This window comes from Gorilla gorilla, chromosome 6, assembly GCF_029281585.2.
Source record: "Gorilla gorilla gorilla isolate KB3781 chromosome 6, NHGRI_mGorGor1-v2.1_pri, whole genome shotgun sequence".
NCBI classification, from domain to species: Eukaryota; Metazoa; Chordata; class Mammalia; order Primates; family Hominidae; genus Gorilla; species Gorilla gorilla.
The window spans coordinates 141,245,485-141,266,075 of NC_073230.2; the positions used below are offsets into that span (position 1 = coordinate 141,245,485).

A 20,591-nucleotide genomic window follows, 5' to 3' on the forward strand; every position below is an offset into this window, starting at 1 on the left:
GACGGGCAGGAGCCAAAAGCCAAGCAAGAGCGGGGAGGGTTGGGCTGGATTTACTTGGGACAATGACGGGGTGGTGCAAAATGTCTTTGCTTCCTGCTAAGCTGGCCTGGGATGGGTGCTCCTGCCGTGCCAGGGGCTGGGCATCAGGAGAGGGAAGGCAGCCTTTGCTGGATGCCCTCAGCAGTGGGAGAAGAAAGCACAGCGGGTGCGGGGAGAAAGTCGGGGGGCATGCTGTGCTGTCTTGGTCCTGTCCAGCCCGTGGGGCTGAGTGAGTGCCAATGTGCTATGCGTCCCTTTGGCATAAATAGTCACACCTTACGTTTGTAAATTGCTCTTAGGCTTTCAAAGCACTTTCACCTACATGATGGGAACAACTTGCCTTGCTTCTCTCTCCCCGTGGGGGCTGTGATTGAATAGTGTGGAAAAAGCATTTGGGTCTCTGAAGAGGCCCAATTTTTCTTGCGATGCAATCTAGCTTTGGTAAGAAGAAGGCTAGAGCTTTGCAAGCAGCTCCAAACTCTAGATTTAAAAGGAAAAAAGGGAACTTCTCAGAAGAGCACCCATCATGGTTGAGCAGGGAGATGTTGCTGAGCAGCTCAGTGTGATGCCCCTTCCCAGTGAGAGGGGGCCCTGAGGTTCAAACTGCCTCAGGCCTCTCTTTGTTTCTCTCTGCTATCTATCTGTCCCTGGTGTGGGGATCTTATTCCTCCAAGTGTGGCCCAGCAGCAAATGTGATGGCAGAGGGATCCTCTCTGTTTGTTTGGGTGCCTGGAGCTTGAACATTCATGGTGAGCACTGGAGACCTGTTTCCCCTGGGAAGTGGGTAGCCTTTCCCTGGCTTGTGCAGCCTCTAGCTGGGGAGACCAGCCACCCTTGGGCAGGTCCTTGTTGCAGAGCTGCTCTTGGGCTCCTTTCATCATGGCGGGTGGCAGGAGCGACTGTGCCTGCTTTGTCTGCTGCTGTTTCCACTCCAGATAGTCTAGAACTCTGGCTTCAGGAGGCTTTGCATCCCATAAAAGACTTGCTTTGCTGGGCTTGCACTCCCAGGCTTTTTAAGGGAGTGATTTAAGGGGCTCTCAGGACAAAGTTCACGGGGCTGCCTTCTGTGAGCCCCTCCATGGGAAATCACCTATTCTTAAGCACAGAAGCACACATCCCTTCATGCAGCTGCATGCAGGTGCTCCTTCTGTGTTCTGGCACAACTTTGCAATCTCAGCTTCCAGCATGAAGGAGACTGCTCCTATCACAGCTCCCCCTCTTGGCCCCACTCTGTCTGGACTCTCCTCCCACCTGAATTGCATTAAGGACCCTGCAAAGCTGAAGGTGCCCCCTGCTATATGGCCCACAGATGAAACAAAGGAACAGTGGGTGCTAGCTGGTTCCACTACCAAACTCAATTCTCCCTGGAAGAACCCATTAAGGAGTATTCCACTCAATTGTTTGGATGTGGGGAACACAAAAATCCTCCTTCCAGGAACTGTTCTCTCTCCCACTGGGCCATAACAGTTTCCTCACCCCATGAGTCTGTGGGCTCTTCATGGCAGCAAATCAAATGCACACAGACACACAGGTCTGGTCTGGCTCTAAGGGCACACACGTGAGCACACACCCATACCCCTCCGCACCACCATCACACATTGGCTTCCTCTGTGTCCCAGAAACAGCATACTCAGAGACACCTCCACAGTGGAGGGAGACACATGCTCACCCAATCTCCCTCCCTCAGTATCCAAGCTCAGAGCACAGGGCCAAACACCTTCAGCCAAGAGCCAAGAGAGAGGAGATGGGGTTAAATGAAGAAGTGAGAATTTAGAGGAGTTACTACAACTTCCTGATCCTAAGACTCTTTAGACATCAGAATTCAGAGGGAGTGGGGTGAGGCAGTGGGAGGCGATAAAAATTCCCTCTGGATTCTAGAAAATAGCATAGATGCCCGTCTGTCTTGGATGGCTTAGCCAAAGCCAGCTTAGAGGCCAGATGGATGGATTAGAGGCGTCTGAGGGGTCCTATCACCACTATGTTGCCAGGAATCTCCAGATACGAGCACATACACACATCAATGCTTCTCCCTCCATGGCCAGCATCAACAAACAGGCACACTCAGTATCCTTGTATTATCCTCATCATCAGTGACAGCAGCCAATACTTACTGAATGTGTACGATGGACTACACACTGCATTAAAGATGCTTTTACATGCATGATCTCACTGAATTCTTACTACAAGGCAGGCACTATGATTATCTCCATTTATAGCTAGGAAACTAAGGCATACACACGTTACTTGACCAGGGTCACACAGCTAGGACTTGACAGCACCAGGACTCAAATCTAGATGTGTTTGATGCCGGCCCACAAGGCTGGAACCACCTCTCTTCCCCACTGGCCTCTTCAGATCCTGGGGCTCCCCATGAGGATTTCCCCAGGATGGCATCCTATGAAATGCTTATGCAAACCATAACCGGCTCTAAGTACAGGGGGCCCTAACCAGCATGCCCTTGTTTATAGAGGCTGGGAGATATATTCATGTAACAGCTAAAATGTCAGACTTCTCCCCAGCAGGCTGTCTTATCTCATTTTCCCTGTACTTTCTCTCCATTCTCTATCACTGACCCAGATCCCTCAAGCTGTAGGTATTCAGCAAAAATTATAGGCATGGAACTGAGCAGAAGGGAAGAGCCTCAGGCAACAACAGAGGCGGTGGCAGGACCTTGGGCCGCAGGAGCTCAGACTAGTGGACTCTGCCCTTAAATCCCCTTCTTTCCAGATATGACTCCTTCATTTCCCACCCCTCTGCTATTCAAAGGACCCCAGAGGCATATCCTGCCAGGCAGATCACCAACAGACTACCAAGTGGCCCGTGGACCCCTCTCTGCAAACTGTTCACTGACCAGCTCTGGTCAATTCCAAGCAGTCCAGGAAGGCAACCCCATGGGCTCCTGGGGGGTCCAGCCATGCCTGACTCCCTCCAGCCAGTGATTATCCCCCTCGGATCTCTACCCCAGCCCTGCCTCTGCTGACAGGAGAAGGTGAGGTGTGTTCAGGAGCAGCCACAAGGACAGCCCCTGGGTGGACAGCCTACTCACCCAGATCCATATCTGCAGCTTTGGGCCGGTGGGAGCAAGGCACATTCTTGAAGATGGCATCCAGAATCTTCTCCTTGACCTGAGTGATGGTGTCACAGTTGAGGATCTTTACTGGGACCTCGGGGCTGTTGGCATTGTCTGGGCTGACACAGCTCAGGACCTGAAGGAAAGGTGGGGAGAGGAGGCATATGAAATGGGGTAGCAGGAAAAGCTCCTAGATCCCCAGCAGCACCCTGGGATTCCGTCCTGAATGGCTCGTCCTCTCCAGGATGGGCTAGGGAGGAGTAGGGTGGCTCCAGGCCATCTGTGCTTCCACCAAGTCCACTGCCCTTTCCTGTCCGGGCAAACAGGACAATGCCTTGGCTTCAATGTCCTTGAGGGAGTGCGAGCTGCACACTTCACTCCCTGTCAGAACAAACTTCATTAAAATCCTGATTTTTCAAAGGGACAATGCCCAAGCATGTGGAAGCAGTGAGGGGAAATTTGCAACAGAATGGACACCAGTGCATGCACGCACATGTGCTATCTCTCTCACATGCATACAGGAGGCAGTGTCTCAGCGGCACACCCAGACCCTCGCCCACTTCTGAAACCCCCTGCCCATACATGTTTGTCTGTCTCCTTCTTGTCACTCCTTCTTGGACACACACACAAAGAACTAATAGAAATCTGGCTTCTTTCTCCAAATATCTCACAAGCTTCAATTTTTATGAAGGTTTCATTCACCTGATTAGAGGTTGGCAAATCTATAAGACACTTAATGTATTCTTTAAAAATAAAAAGATGCCCTTTAAAGATTGCAGGTTCAGGATACCTGAGATTCTTTCCTGGCCCTGAACTTGAACCCCTGTGTTGGGGGAAGAGGCGACTGCATAGTTCAGGGCCTCCATTTCTCCTTTTGGAACTAGTAGGAAAAGTTGAAACTGCTTCACCAAATTATCTTTTTATTTTTTTTCCTTTAAAAAGTTCTGGGCTTTTCCTTTAAAAAGAACAAGGCTTTTCTTCTCTTGCTGTTCTCACAGTGGGATCTTTCTACATCGACGGCACCGTGTGGGCTCCTGGGTGGACTGGAGGGGAACGGGGTGGGTGCTGTGCATACTGGAGTAAGTGAAGGCACAAGATCCAAGGCAGAGAGGCTGGGCATCCTAGGGGTACTGATGCCAAGTGGCCCTCCCCTTCTGGGCTCCCGAACTCTCCCTCGGGCGCTGCTGCCAGAGAGCCCTCTGTGTGTCTCTCTCCTTCTCGGAACTTTCACTCCCTCTGTGCCCCCATAAGCATTTCCCAATTGTCCCATCTGGTTTGCAGAGCCAGACAGCAGTCTCTCTCCCACTCCACCCCCTTCTTGCTCCATGTGGTGGCAATCAGAACCCTGGGCTCTGGGCACCTGCCTTTCATTAGCAACTAGACTGCTATGAGCTCAAATGCGAACATGCTTATTCCATTAAGAAGGGGAAGAAAAAAAAACCCTGAAATCTATAAAACCCAACTTTCACACTCAAAATGCCCTAACCTGAAAACAATGGTGGAGAGACTGCTGCCTCAAGCGCCCCATGTGTGCCTCCTCCCAGCTCTCCCCTCCTTCTAAGAGTCTTCGGGCCCCTTCCCTCCGCTCAGCAGCCAAGCAAAGCCTGACCCTTGGGCTGTTCTGGCAGCCCCTGCTGTCCTGTCCTCTGGGCCCTGGTGGGTCAGCTCAGCCTTCCCAAGACAGCAACACAGCTTGCCCTGGGCTTCCTCCTCTGAGGAACCCATGAGGCAGAGGCTGCCACCTAAATGTAATCTCCTGACATTTCTAGTTGCCGCAGGAATTCAGCATGGCCTCATGAGAACAACTCCATGGTGCACTTCAGGGCAGGAGTTGGCGTTCTAAAGTGGAAGCAGTGGCCCCACAGAAGGACAGAGCCCCTGGCCACTGGCCAAGCTAGAGCTCCACCCACATGTTCCCTTCCTCCATGCTCCTTGGCTAGTTTGTGGACAAGCTGCCTCATGATTTCTCTGCCAGGGAAGTGCCTCTCAAACGCTAATGTGAATACAAGCACTTGGGGGCTTTGTTGAGATACAAAATCTGATCTAGGAGGTCTGGGATGGGGCCTGAGATTCTGCATTTTTCCAGGTTCCCAGGCAACTAGCTAGTGCTCCCAGGTTCCCCAGTGGGCATCTAGTGCTCTAGGAGACTTCCAGGTGCGTATCTAGAACTCTAGCAGGCTCCCGGGCAGGCACCTAGCGCCCTGGCAAGTCCCTGGGCGGGCACCTAGCGCCCTGGCAGGCTCCCGGGCGGGCACCTAGCGCTCTGGCAGGTTCCCGGGCGGGCACCTAGCGCTCTGACAGGCTCCCAGGTGGGCATTTAGTGCTCTGACAGGCTACCAGGTGGGCATCTAGCATTGCCTGGCTCCAGGCTCCCACGTGGGTACCTAGTGCTCTAGTGGGCTTCTAGGTAGGCATCTTGCACTCTGCACCCAGATGTTGCTGATGTTGGTACTAGGGTGCTCCCACTGGCATGGTCCTTGGCCACACCAGTCCAAGCTTCAGCATCAATCCAATAAATCACTAAACCCCTAGAGGCACACCTGACTGCAAAGTGGTACACTCGCTTTCTCCCCAAGCCTCTTAGAGCCTTTCTGTGGTTATCTCTCCTGCCCAAGACAAGGCTACTCTTAGCAGGCCCATAGCACTCTGGGCTCCTCCAGCCACCGCCGAGTTCCAGGACTTGTCTGCACGCCCTGTGTGCTGCTGTCCTGAACGATTTCTTGCCATCTGTCCACACCCTGAGGGGGCTGCTCCCCTGCACATGTGCAAATACCTTCCCCAGGCCTGAAGGTGGCTATTAAAGCTCCCTGTGGCCGTTTCTTCTCCAGGCAAAACAATCTCAGTTTCTTTCCTCTTTCGTCACTGCTCCTGTCCTCAAGTGTTCCCACCTAAATGGATACTGGTCCCTGAACCACTCCAATTTCCTCACATTCTCTTTAAGTTGCGGCACCTGAAATCAGCTCAGTGCACTACCAGTACTGTGGCCTCTGGAACAAAGGATGTTGCAATTTGGGGACAGAACATTATTACAACTCATTGTGTTGGATTCAATATTGGGAGGGTGCTGAGGAGACAGGAAAGAAAGGGAGTAGAACGGGGGAGACAGGGTGGAAGACATTTACGCAGTAGTTCTATCTCATTAAGAAATCTGTTCAGGTCTCTATTTTTGGAAGGGTTTTCCCCCTCTTTTCCATTTTAATCGGAGCCTCTCTCTCTCTCCTTCCAAGCAGACGGTAACTGCCAGAAAGCAGGGGCCTCATTCACAGGCTGCTCCTTTGAATCTTCATAACGGAGCCAATCCCCACAAATCTGTTCAGACGTCTACTGGGATTCCCGGGGCTTTTGGAAAATGAGAGTGGGATAGGTGGATCATGGTCGCAGCCTTCCCAGCCAGCAGGTATGGCTTTGTTCAGAGGTGGGAACTGTCTCGCCAGCTAGCCACAGGGTCTGGAATTTGCCCTCGGCTCAGAGCAGTTGGAGAGGTTGTCTGAGAATCACACTCCCTCCCAGTCCTACAATGCCCCAGCCTGCTGTGGCTCCCTCTCCCGACCGCTGCGTTTGAACTTCCGTCTGTTCCCCGTCCTCCTCGTTCCCTTCTGTCTCTCTTGCCTCCATTCTTGGGTGCCACTTGCATATCACCCCCAACACTCAGCTTTTATCTTTTCATACTCCCTCCTTCCAAGTCCTCTCTTTCTCAGAGAAAAAGGGCTAGTTGGAGATCACTGTGATCTCCAAAAAATCCCGAGAGTGAGCTCCCTGGGTTTGAAAGGACAGTGAGCAGCGAGTGGACGCACAGTGACAGTGGGGAGAGGCAAGCGGAGCCTGTGTGACCAAGCACTAGTGCATGAGTATGACGCGGGCTTCACTGCCTGTTCATCTTGTCCCATCTGATCCTCTGCACAACTTCACTCTGAGCAACTATGATTATCCCCACTTTAGTCGGTTCTGTTGGTGTTCTCATTTTTTCAGATAAAGAGACCCAAATTCAGAGAGATTAGGGACCTGCTCCAATTCACCCTGTTGGTCGAAGGCAGAGCCAGGGCTCAAATCCAGATCTGTCTGATCCCAAAGGCCATGCTCTTGAATGCTAAGCCATGGTGCCTCCTAGGGTAGCTGTTTTTGTCAGGTGAGGGAGCCTGACCTTGATGGAGGGGATCCCCACGTTCCTTGGGCAACTGTCTTGCACCGCTAGGCCACCTTGGCCTTGCGTTATACAGCTCGGGTCACAGTTGTGTTTGAACTTAGAGCAGAAGGCAGTGTGGGCTTCAGAGCTATGAGTAACTCTTTCTAGCTTCCTTTCCTCTCTGTGCCCCACTCTCTGCCTGCACGGACCTCTTCTGTAAAGCGTTGACTCTAAGCTGGGAGGACAGAAGAGTTCACCTGGGCCAAGGGCTTTGACCCTATAACTGGTGTGGTCAGAAACCCCCAGTTCATTGGCTGAAGTGTCACTCAAATGTGTCTGAGCTACTGGTCCCCAAATCCAAATGCCCTGGTGAAACAGAACAGAGGAAGTCTGGGGTGATGGACACAGCGGGAGCACCTGGCTGGGCCCACACAGCGGACACACCTGGAGAGGCAGCTCTTCAGCATTTCAGCCATCTCCACTGCTGAGGAGGGCTACCCAGGATGGAAGCCCGCCTGTCAAAGCCCCAGGGGAAACAGATGGGTGGGCTCACCAGGGTTTTGTAGTCAATCTGCTGGCGGATGAGCTTGTCCTCGCTCAAGGAGTAGCGGGCCTCGCCCGTGATGGCGTCAATGGGGCCCTTCTCCATCTGCTGCTTGATGGCACAGAACAGGGAGAAGAGGGGCTCCCCGGCACACTCCTGGAGGTGAGAAGAACATCATTAGGAGGAGCTCCTGGAACACTGGAGTGTACCCCCAGTCCCTGCTTCTCCAAAGGGCTGCTTCCATCCCCTGCCAAGTCCCTCCACCTGCCCCCACCTGCTTTTATACTCAGCTCTTCAATCTCCTTCTCTCCAACTCCTCATCCTTCAGGCTGGCATTCCTCCTGGCTCTTTGGATCACAGGGTCTTTTCCCATTCTACCCATTTCTCCTTTCCTACTGCCACCTCTCCAGGGCTCTTTCTTCCTCCCCTGCTCCCCTCCCCTCCTGCCCTCCTCTCTGCTCCCCCTCCCCACCTCACCCCGCTCTCTCAGAGGCACCAACCAAAGGCAGAGGTCAGTCCTGGATGGCAAGAACTCCTTAGAACATAAGTTAATAATTGGAAGCCGAGCCTCTTCCACCTCCCAGGCGCATCCTTGGCTTATCTGCCGCAACATGCGGCTTCTGCACCGGCCAGGGGGCCTTATCAGCCTCAGTAAGTCTGGGGCTGGGAGAGGGAAGAGGAAAAGCAGAGAAATGATGGGCAAATTGTTTTTAACTTCAAAGGAGGATTCAGCTTTAGGGACCATGCAGGGCCTCTCAGGGCTCATCTATCCCTTGCCAGGCAGTAGGAAACTAGCCTTGGGAAGACTGTGTCTTTGGAGCTATGATGGACTGCAGGCCTCTGTCTTCCTAGACAGTCCATGATAAGGATGAATTCCATTTCTTGTGGGGTTATAAGAGCCAGGCCCAGTAAGGGAGGACTGGGGGGTGTGGAGCGATCCCCAGTCAGGCTGCAGAAAATGAACGAGGCAGGGCCAGAAATACGTCCACATCCAACCCTACCTTGAGGAACTTGTAGAGGAGGAAAGTAAACCAATTGGTCAGCATCTTCTCAGCCACTGACTCAGTCCTGTCAGCAGTCACCGAGGGAACCAACGGAACAAGACAAAGAAAGAAGCAGCTGGTCAGAGCCCGTGGGCTGGGAAGGGCAAGGGAGGAATTGTGCATTGATCTTGCTGCTTCTAGCGTTTAGGCCAAACCTTGCGATCCTAATGAATATGAGAGTTTCATGGACTCCTAGACGCCCCCATAATGGTAAGACAAGCTTTTCCTACAAAGCTGGAAGATGACATTTTGGGCATCAGGCTGTGGGTGGGATTTTGGCTGGAACGCCTTAGAGCACCACTGTCCAATTGCACGTTCCGTGATGACGAAAATTTTCTTTACCTGTGCTGTCTAATATGGCAACCACCGGCCACACATAGCTACTGAGCACTTAAAATGTGGCAGCATGTCTGAGGAACTGACACTGAATTTGTATTTATTTTTAATTAATTTAGATTTAAATAGTCACATGTGGCTCATAGCTATCCTATTAGATAGTATAACCTTAGAGAACTTTATAGGCTAGTTGTGTTCTTTTGGGTGAAAAAAAAAAATCCCAAATCCTGGGGAGGTACCAATTTGGCAGGGAATAGGAATAAAGGTGGCAGGAGAAGGGTCCATGTCAGAAGGTCAGATGGCCAAACTGAGTCTACAGCCTCAGCTAAAGGCTCCCAGCATTCGCCACAGCATAAAGCCATATACCCAGCTCAGCCCAAGCCGTGTTAAAACTGTCCTATCGCGGCTGGGCACGGTGGCTCTCGCCTGTAATCCCAGCACTTTAGAAGGCCAAGGCAGGCAGATCATGAGGTCAAGAGATCAAGACCATCCTGGCCAACATGGTGAAACCTCCTCTCTACTAAAAACACAATAATTAGCTGGGCGTGGTGGCACGTGCCTGTAACCCCAGCTACTTGGGAGGCTGAGGCAGGAGAATCGCTTGAACCCAGGAGGTGGAGGTTGCAGTGAGCCAAGATCTTGCCACTGCACTCCAGCCTGGCGACAGAGTGAGACTCCGTCTCAAAAACAAACAAAGAAACAAACAAGAAACTGTCCTATGGCAAAAGATTCCACATCCTTTGGAACTTCCCTTGGGAGCCCTTCTAGAGTTTCATTTGCAATGACAGAAAGTTCATTCTTGAGTCTAACTTGCGTCTTTCATGCTACAACACAAGCCCATCTACTCTTTTACTTTGGAAGTGAAGATGCAGCAGCAGTGCAGTCAGCCCAAGGACATTCTCAGTTGCATCCATTTAGAGAAAACAAATTACGTTCAAACTTGCACTAAGCATGCGGCCAGCTCCAGAGAGAAACTAGCCCATCCAGGTATGTCTGGATAGAGTTTAAAGTTGCAGTTGCCAGAAAATGCTAATAACTAAAATCCCAAGGTAGTTGGGAGGCCGCCAGCACAAAATGAAGCTGGTAAGAGAAAAGAAGAAGGAACATTGAAAGGAGGTGGGCAGCCAGGGGCAACAAGAAGAAAAGGAAAGGAGAGCAGAAGGAAGCAAGAGCATCCAGGAGAACAGGAACAGAAAACAAGGGGAGGAGACACAGAGGCAGAGTGAGACCACGCCGGGAAGTTGTCGGTGGGAGCTCTGGCAGGCAGTGGCAACCCTAGAATTATGCCAGTGGGTGGCTGCGTGGTGAAAGTAAAACAAAAATCAAAATGATCTACCTTGCTGTTTCCAAAGCTGTCTGCTGGCTCTTATATGCAGCAGACTTTTGCAGCTGTGCAGGCAAATGCCCACTGCTCCAGGAAAAACCCTGAAGTAAATACTTCTGAAAGCCAAATCTATCTGCTGGACCAAGTGGGAGCCACTGAAGCTCAGCCTGAGACCCAAAGACCAAAGATGGAAGTCTGGGGGACAGGCAGACAGCAGGCAGACAGCACATGAGTGGTCTAGGCAGAGGGCTGGACATAATGACATGACGTGGGAGTTTTCTAACTTCAGATATGCCAAGGCCAAAGGTATTGGAATAATGGCCTAGAGGAGAAATGGCCTTCGAGTACACAAAAAGTTCAAACAGAAGCACTGATAGAGTGAGAGAGTCTGTAGTTCCTATAAAGGCCAAAGTCATAGGATAAGGTTATGTCTTCACATAGGACCTTTAAGGTTTCAACAGTATCAAGTTTGAGGCCTCCAGGGTGTTGAGTGGTGGACTCTGGGCCCATTTAGAGCCTACAGCAGGTGCCAGGAAACACTTGCTGGGCTGTGCTGGGTGAGACATCACCAAAGGACTTTCCTTCAGTGCTTCTCAAACTTTAATATGGATTGGGATAAACTGGGTTCCTCATTAAAATGCAGGTTCTGATTCAGCGGGTCTGGGAGGGCCTGAAATTCTGCATTTATTTATTTATTTTTAAATTTTTTTTTAGAGACAGGGTCTTGCTCTGTTGCCCAGGCTGGAGTGCAGTGGTGAGATCATGGCTCACTACAGCCTCAAACTCCAGGGCTTAAAGGATCCTCCTGTCCCAGCCGCCAGAGTAGCTGGAACTTTACAGGTGTGCACCATCATGCATAGCTAATTTTTATATTTTATTCTTGTAGAGATGAGGTCTATGTTGCCTGCTATGTTGTCCAGGCTGGTCTTGAACTCCTGGCCTCAAGAGATCCTCCTGCCTTGGTCTCCCAAATTGTTGGGATCACAGACATGAGCCACTGCACCTGGCTTGCGATTCTGCTTTTCTAACAAGCTCCAGTGTGCTCCCGATGCTGTCTCCTGCCACCTGATGGCATGAGGCCACAGGTCTTCTCTCCTAGTCCAACTTTGGACTCAGATAAGGCCAGAGGATGGTCTAAGTGACCTCTGAAGATTCCATGAGAGGAGATTGCAGTAGACAGGGTCAAGATTAAGTAGAAGGGCAGAGAAGGAAAAATGGAGATTCAACCTAGGGGCAAGAGAACAAGAGGGTGAGCCAACAAGTCCATGCATCCTTGACTCCTGAGGACAGTGGACAGGTTCTTCTAAGCGGGCCTGCAATGTAGTCCTGGCTCTGGGCTAGTTAGTGACTTGAACTTGGGAACATGGCTGCTCTCCTAGGAGCTCTACCCCAGTCTCCCTGCAAGGCACAGTGAGCCAGGTGCATGGCTAGGCTGGAGCAGGGTGCCCCAGACTGCACCCTCACCTCCTGAGCAGCAGCTTAGGGTGGTTCTTGCTCTCCAGGTTCTTGTCAATGAGGTCGGCCAGCAGCTGCTTCAGCACATCAGTGGCATACTCCAGCTTGCTCTGCAGCACGGTCATGATGAGTGAGGCCACGTTGCCACGGTCGCGCATGGAGAAGCTACGCTGGGACTCAAGCGTGCGGATGAAGGACAGCAGGAACACCTTGTTGTTGATGAGCTGGGCGAAGAGCTTCAGGCCTTTCTCCACACGCTCCTGCCGGTAGCCCGGGACCTGCAGAGAGACCTAGGAGTCGTGATGCCATTGGCAGGTTGGGGAGCTCAGTGACCTCCCCACGGGATGGCTGTGCCCATATCCATGACCCTCTCATCCACCAATTAAGCCACAGTCCACCTGGCTAATGCTGTCAAGCCCTTAGCACTGAGTTAAGTATCTGATTAACCTCCATTGCAGCCTCTAGTTTAGAGATGAATCAATTGAAGCACAGAGACAGCATCACATGGTTAGTAAATGGCGGGGCTAAGATGGCACTCACTTCTGCCAGACTCCAGAGCTCTTCCCTGATGGTGACGCAGAGTTGATGAGGGCCCCTGTGCCATGGCAGAGCACCTCACAGTCCCTGTGGGGAATTCCAGGTGCCCAAGGCTGTCGTGGTTTACACCCTGAGAATCCCCAGCCCTGAGCCTGGGACTAACCTAATGCCCACCCCTTTCTAGCCCTAGGGGTGCTGTTGATACACCAGTGGCCTCAGAGTCAGGACATCTGGCTTCCACGTGGATTCTGATACCACCTTGCTGGGTAACTCTGGGTAAGTCTCTTTCCTTCTCTGGGGGCCCAGGTTTATCCACACGATAAAAAGGGAAGATTGAGCCCAAGAGTCTCTAAAGAACTTCCTAACTCTAGCATTTGCTGTTTTCTTAGGGACTCTTTCTAAGACCCTGCTCTATGCAGGGGAAGAGGAAGAAGATGGTCTTATCTTTCTGCCTCCATTGTCTGTTCATTGGGAGATCTCTGCAAGGATGTGCCATTCACTCAGCAAACACGAGTCAATGACTCAGGTAGGTATGGAAGACCCACCTCTGAGATGTCCAAGGGTGTGCACTGCAATCCTGTCAGTCATAGCTCCAAACTGGAAACACTCAGATGTCCAGCAACAAGAGAACAGGTGGAGGAATTGTGGTGTATTCCACCCAATGGATACCACACAGCAATGAGCATGAATGACCTATTGCTACACACAATAACAGGATGGGTCCTGCAAATATACTGAATGAAAAAAGCCAGATGCTAAAGAGGGCATAGTCTTCATAGAATACCATTTAAATAAATATTTTAAAAGCAGATAAAATTAATCAATGGTTGTAGAGAAATGACTGCTCTAGGGGATGGCTGTAACTAAAAAGGGGCACCCCGGGACTCCTGGGGGACTGGCCGTGTTCTGCTTGGTGCTGGCTTGAGGGGTGCTGGCTTGAGGGGTGCTGGCTTGATGGGCATGTTCACTTGGGGAAAAGTCATCGAGCTGCACGCTGACAATTTGTGCATGATTTGTGTGCAAGCTTCTGTTAAACCAAAAGACGTACTTAAAAAGTCAGCTATAGGATCTGCCCCCAAGGGGGAGCTTCTGAGAACACTGCACGGTGTGTCTCCTGAAGTGGGGCACTGGAGGAGGCAGGGAGTGGGAGGGACGGCCTGGGGAGGTAACTTCGGAGCCACGTCTTGAGGGCTCTGTCTCCCCAAGGGGGTGGATACCACAGTTCTTTGAGAAGGAGTGTCATGTATACAGCAGTAACGAGCCTGGTTTCAGAGTCGGTCATGCTTGGGTTTAATTCTGTCACAGTCATTTCCTAGGGCCCTTAGTGACTCAGTTTCTTCACCAGCAAAATGAACATAATGATAGCTAATATTGATATAGATCTAACTCCATACTGCCATTCTGTGTGCTTTAGAAATACTGACCCACTTAATGCACACAGCACCAAAAAGGTAGGTTTGTTATAATCCCCATGAGGGACCCTGTGAGGATAAGGAGCTTCACAAAGCCCCAAGACACAGAAGGGTGGAAGGAGGTCATAAATCCCGGCACTTGGCACCTCTTTGCGCCATCTCCAGGGACCATGATGTGAACTGAAAGGAGAGGGTGTATGAAAAGCTGATGCACACCCCAGCTCCTAAACAGCAGCTACATCCGTCTGCTCTACTCTTGAGGTTTTCAACTGGGAAAAATGGAGATGGCCAGAGAAAGCCTTCTTTAACCAAAGTCGCAGAGGGTGGCAGAACATTCATGATCCTCATTACCAATTCCCTGTGTTCCAGGCTCAGGGCAAGGCACTGGGAGGAGGCCGGGTTCAGTCAGATCCAGGCCCTGTCCTGAGAAGTTCAACCAGGAGGCCAGCCCCAGCGAGTCCTGAGATCCCTTCCATAGTGGAGCTCTGTGAGCCAGCCCTGCACCTTGCACAGAAGGGCTCTCATTGAAACCTCCAACTAGCCCGTCATCAGTAGCTCCTATGGATCTGGAAGCTGTAGGAAACGTGTGTGTTTCCAAATCAGGTCCATTTTCATTTCTCTCACTGTGGTGCTGGTCCTTGGAGGGCCAGTTCTCAGGAGACAAAAGAGAACAGCCAGAGACAAACAGGCTACAGCAGGCCACAGCCCCTGCTGGCAAACCCCTCACCTCCGGAGGTGGGACTAGCCTCTGCTTTCTTCATGCCTGCCTCCCCCAGTTCTCCCCACCACTGGGGGCTGATGAGGGAAGGACAACTTTACCTTGCCATCAGCCCGGGCCTCAATCTGCCCATTTATCTGTCTTCCAACTCTGTGACCACCCCCATCACATACATGCCGCTGTCCTTCAAATTACTCAGAAGAGCAGTTCTATGACTTGTTCTAATAATAGTAGATAGTGTCATTTCTTGGGCATCCACCATGTGCAATGCACAGTGCCTGACACATTACACACATTGTTTCAATGAGGGCTTCTAATGATCTTGCAAAACTGAGTTAACAATCTCTCAGAGAAGCTATTGCAGCTATTCCAAGGCAGCCTATCTCATGACAGGCAGTGCTGGATTATGAAACCCAAACTTGTTTGGCTCCCAAGTGCCCGTTCGTCCTCCCCATCTTTCACCATATCTAGCCCTACCCCTGGGCTTGAGAGTTGTCTGAAAGCCAACTCGGATGTCTCTCTAAAGCCTTCCCGTGCAGGGCCTCCCACCAGCTCAGACTGGCTGGCTAAGGGAGGGCAGTCACCAGAAGGTTTAGCACTATGGCATTTAGAGAGGTGGAAGAGGACATGGGTTGGCTAGATAGCACGCTTGGTGTGAGGATCCACTCTGGGATTCTTGCGAGGCTGCCCTTTCTCTGCATGCAAAATGCATATGCCTCCTGGGAAGCAGGTCTGGGGCCCTGGGAAGGAAGATTTTAGCAAAGCCACCTACAGTGAAATAGCATCCTATTCAGCAGCATGGGTCTTAGAAGCAGAGAGACCACAGTGACTCGTAGGTGGAGGAAAACTCCATCACCTCTGGGCTCTATTGCCTTGTCTGTAAAATGAGAATATGAGTGTCTATGTCATAATGTTTTATGAACATTAAATAAGATAATGTATGTAAAGTGCTTGGCATGCACCGTGCACACTTAAACGGCAACAGTTTTATTACCTGCCTTTCAGACTCCCTGGACTGCTTTCCAGGGATCCCTTTCCTCCAAGAGTTTCCCAGACATCTAGTGCATCAGGGTGGTGTTTTGGGGTGTGGGAGGTAGGAATTTTCTCCCCACTTTATGAAGGAAGGAGATGGAAGTGAAGTGTCTTGGTAAGGAGTGTCCAAAACAGTTCCTCATTGTTGCCTGCCACCCTCCCCAGCCCAAGCAAATGCTACTCTGAAACAAGACTTTCTTTATTCACCAGATGGTTCTCTAATTTAGTTGAAGTCTGTGAGTATAAAACTGGATAGTAAATTTTAATTGTAACCCAATAGGTTAGAGTTTAGGAGCCAATGATAGACTGAAATTGGGAGATTGACTGCTCTGTGTTTTAAAAGGTTGGTACATGACCAGTGCCTGGGAAGCACCTTTCTTGAAGGCCTGGACTTAACCCAGAGAGCCCCACGTGAGGGGGCTGGGTGACCTCCCCTCCAGGACAGCCTGAAGCAAGAGGACACCTCCTTCTTCACACTTTCAGAGGTGAGCAGGAACCCCAGTGGCTGAAAGGGCTGGGAAACACTGGTTTGGATTAATCAATGGCTTGTTTCCACACTTAGAACACCAAGGGGGAGAAACTACTCCAGGGGCAAGAAGGGGTTGGAAAAAAGCAAATAAGAAAACAGTAATCCACACACAATCCCTCGATTTCACATAGAAGGCTGGATCTCACATAGCCCCAGGCTAATGCAGGCCAGTAAAAGTTCTCAGAAAATCCAACTTAAACATATGTAACTAACCTGCACATTGTGCACATGTACCCTAAAACTTAAAGTATAATAATAATAAAAAAAGTTACATCTTTAAAGGAAGCCTACTTAGATTTGGAATTTTGAACTCATAAAGAAAGGAGAATAACTTTATATACTCATCCTCATTGCATTCCTATTTAGATTATTCTCCATCCCATCCACAGAGTAATATGGGAATGTTCAGACATAATTTCCCTTCCTACAACCCCCATTTCCACCTTAATTCAGCCAAACACACAGATATTCATTTATTCAATCATTTACCACTTCCCACATGCCCATTATGTGCCAGGCACTCTACTCTGCTGGAAGTTAGAACTACAAAGATAAATAAGGTACATGCACAGTCTACACATCCAATCATACACACACACGTGCACACAATGGTCTTATCTTCTTGTCCCTCTTGTGTCTCACTTTAAACAGGAATTTGTATACTCTCCAGGGCCCTAAGAGAATCCTGGTAATTTGAAGCAAACAAAGGTGAGGCTGGAGAAAAATAAAAGGAAGAGAAAAATGAGTAGGACTGGGGGAGGAGCAAAGACCAGGAGCAAGACCAAGGAAATGGGTAGACAAAAGTATCAGGATACACGTTATGTTTTTATTTATGCACGGGCTACATCTACACATGCATGCACACATACACACACACAAACACACATATAGACAGAGAGAAAAGGTGCCTTGTTGATGAGGACATAGAGACCATCACCTCCAACTTATGAAAGTGTCTCTTGGTATCTATCAGCTGAGGAGCCAAAGGGAACCTCCTCCAGATAGAAAAGCCCATGCCCTCAATATAGGAACACACACAAGCATATGCTTCATGCAACAAGCAAGTATGGAGAAACGTGTGTGCCACGAATGCCCCTCTGGATTTCTCACGTTTGCTGCAGAGGTGCACAGCCTACTACATTCCCTTGGACAGCCCACTTAGACATTCCCTCAGGTGTCGGTACCTGCAAACCCACACAGCTCCCAAGTGATGGGTCTGTTTTTATTTTATGGACAATGTAAATCTTGGAATTAATCTTAGTTTGCATTGTTGCTTTGGCTGTAGATTTTTGATCCATCCACAGCTGTAAGGCAGGTCACTGACATAGCTCCCCAGAAGTCCAGCACAGAGGCTTGTTCTTGGAAGTGAAGACACTGAAGTCTAAATGCCTGAGCTCAAATCTTCCTTCGGCCCCCACCAGCTGTGTGGTCCCAGGCAACCACTGAACTCTGGCCCCTTAGTTTTGTCACCTGTATAATGGGCTTACTTACTTCAGAGGCTTCTTGGGAGGTGAAATGAATGAAAGCATGCAAAGGGCTTAAACTGTGCTAAGATGTTAGTAATAGTCAACTCATAGTGATTATTCCTCAGGATTATTATTCTGTCCTGGTCTTTTCTCATTTATATTTTTCACTTTTCTCTGGTATTTATCTCTGTAAGCCATTCCAAAGCCCTTTCAGGACAAAGTATAATATGAATAGACACCTAAGCCCGATACCATGCTAGACAGTAAGTGGGATAAAGTGTTCAAAAGATGAGGTCCCTGCTGGTAGAAGAGAGGGTTACGATTTCTCATTCACACTTCCACCCCACTTCTCAACACATCGTTTACCTTTTCCAATTAAACACTTAGTGGTAAATCCCTTATATATTGAGTACCAACTACGTGAGTCAAATCCCCTACTTCATGGACCCTTAACCAAATGTCCCTGAGGTTCCCCAATGTATTTGCCGTGTTTCTTGTTTCTGTGCATATGTAGTTTTTTCTGGGGAGAGAGTCATCAACTACTTCCATTCAATTCTGAAAGGGCTCCATGATCCTCCAAGACCCGAAGCCCTACTCACATCTCTGCTCCAAGGTTCCCTGGCTTGGCCCCACCTCTTCCAGAGGGATGGACTGTTGCTGACAATCTGGGGGACCTTGGGCAAGTTGTGTCCCCTCCCTGGCCTTAGTTTTCTCACCTCTGAAAGAGGGGGCTGGACTTGAAGATTGCCAACACACTCCCCTGCTCTAATGCCAGGATGGAGCACTGCTTCTCACCTCGAGGTCCCGGAGGACAGGGTGGTCTTCAATTCCTGGGAACAGCACCCGCATGGTGTAAGTTCTATAGTCCAGGAACGGAATCCCGGCTCCATCCAGGTCACTGGTCAGCTCATGGATGTCCGTCTGCAGCTCGGCAAAGGCTGGCACGAAGAGAAGCCTGTGAGATGGCTGGATGGGGAGGCTCCAGGAGTCACCTCCATCTCAGAATGCTCAGAACCCTTACCCAAGCCCCTAGGAGACATGAGCAATGGACCACCATGGGCAGGAATAACTGGAGAGGCTATGTTTACATAGCTGGGATTGGGATGAATGGCATTAGCATGGGAGAAAGATGTAGTGCAAGAAACCTTGTCTTGGGGCTAAAACCTTTCCAAAGTGTGATGATGTGGGGTGGTGGCTGAGGCTGTCCACAGATCTGTGCTGCTGCTTGTCCAGGAGAGACTCCCCATCTGAAGATGAAGGGCTTTGGTTTGCAAAATATGCTGGGGAGGGCGATGTAGAGGGATGGGTAAGAGAAGGGAGAGGTGCCATGAGGAAGAGTCCATTCCTGATGCTGTGTTTTAGAATATATTTCCTTATAAGATGTTAAGAACAACTGATAAAGGAAAACAAGTTTAAAGACACAAGTCTGGACCATGCAGCTCATCAGAGCCATCAAACTTCCAAATGGGGCAGAGATGGAGGCTCAGCCACACTAATATAGTCCTTCTGTATAAATAGGCAAGGTATTTCTTTGTCCTTCCTTCCTCAAGGTGACGCTACTTGATGGTGAATTATGACCTGCATGTGGGCACTGCTGTGTGTGGCGGCAGCTCAGGCCTCCAGATGAACAGAGTGGCAAGAAACCCCAGGAAAGTGAGCATGCAGTAGAGCCTGAGGCTGTTACATAGCACCAAAGCTGTCACCATATTCCGTTCTGGAAACATCCTCCCCCAGGGCCACCCTCTGCCACAGGGGTACTCAGGGGTGAGGCACCCAGCCCTTCCCTGCTCCGCCTTTCTCTTTGGTGTGTGCACACACACATACGCGTGCATGCATGCACATGGACAACCAGGACGGATTAACACATGCTGGCAAAGAAGAACAGCCAGTGGGCATTGACTACTAAAAAATATTTCTTTCTATTTACATAATCTCAAAAATAGGGAGAAAACATTTTGTGAACTCAGAAGGGATGAACAAGCCCAATGTGGCTCTAGAGCCTCAAAACGCAAGCCCAGCGCCCAGTGAGCTGTGATGATCACAGAAACACAATGCAGCCACCCTAGGAACTGTCTGCAGGGACCCCAGTCCTGCCCTTGCCCATGAGTTGGGTGGAGCTCCACCCAGCAGAGCAGACTTCAGGCCCTCAAATTTTGGCTTTCTGTGCCAGGAGAATCCCAAGACTGCTTGTTTGAGAGAGCCAAGGGGATGCCACCTGGAGAGTCCTCTGCAGCCTCTCCTGCTGCTCCTCTCTCCCTGCACCCCTGCACCTCTACACTGGCCACACAGACACAGGGGTTCCTGATATGTAGGCTGACTTCAACAGTAGAGAACCCAAATGCATCCAAGTGGAGCCTGCGCCAATGTGTGTGTGCATGTGTTTTTGGCATGTACTGTCACCAAAAGCCCTGGGGAACATTCATGTGTGTCCTGAGTGAGGAACACGGGTGTGTATGCTTATAAGGGAGTGTGGGAACATGTGCATGAGCATAGGTGTGGGTGCATGGGCACTTGTCTGAGTGTGTATGTCAGGGAGTGTATGTAAGTGTGTGAGTGTGTGAGTATGACAGTGTGTGAGCATGTCAGGGAGTGTGTATGACAGTGTGTGCGCATGACTGCATGCGTGTGTGTATGTCAGTGAGTGTGTAGGCATGTGCGAGTGTGAATGTCAGTGTGTATGCATGTGTGAAAGTGAGTGCATGGATGTGAATGAATGTATGTCAATGAGTGTGTATGTGTGTGAATGTGAGTGCCTGCGTGTGTGTCTCAGTTGGTGTGAGTGCATGAGTGTGTGTATGCTTGTCAGTGTGAGTGTGCATGTGTGTGTTGGTGTGTATGCAAGTACGAATGTGAGTGCATGAGTGTATGTCTGTGTGTATGCATGTGTGAGCGCATGCGTCTATGTGTGCACGCATGTGTGAATGTGAGCGCATGAGTATGTGGGCATGTCAGTGTGTGGACGC

The 20,591-nt window shown here is 50.2% G+C and overlaps 1 protein-coding gene across 2 annotated transcripts in view; it reads right to left on the bottom strand.

Moving 5' to 3' along the window:
- The window catches only part of PLXNA4 (plexin A4), a 451,337-nt gene that overhangs the window by 32,720 nt on the left and 398,026 nt on the right, over positions 1–20,591 (bottom strand). For both annotated transcript variants that reach the window (XM_055392292.2, XM_055392291.2), the window contains exons 21-25: positions 18,424–18,566; positions 11,944–12,212; positions 8,778–8,844; positions 7,786–7,932; positions 3,086–3,245 (exon numbers count right to left, since the gene is read on the bottom strand). In XM_055392292.2, coding sequence (XP_055248267.1) covers positions 3,086–3,245; positions 7,786–7,932; positions 8,778–8,844; positions 11,944–12,212; positions 18,424–18,566 — 786 coding nt within the window. The remainder of the gene's footprint in view (positions 1–3,085; positions 3,246–7,785; positions 7,933–8,777; positions 8,845–11,943; positions 12,213–18,423; positions 18,567–20,591) is intronic.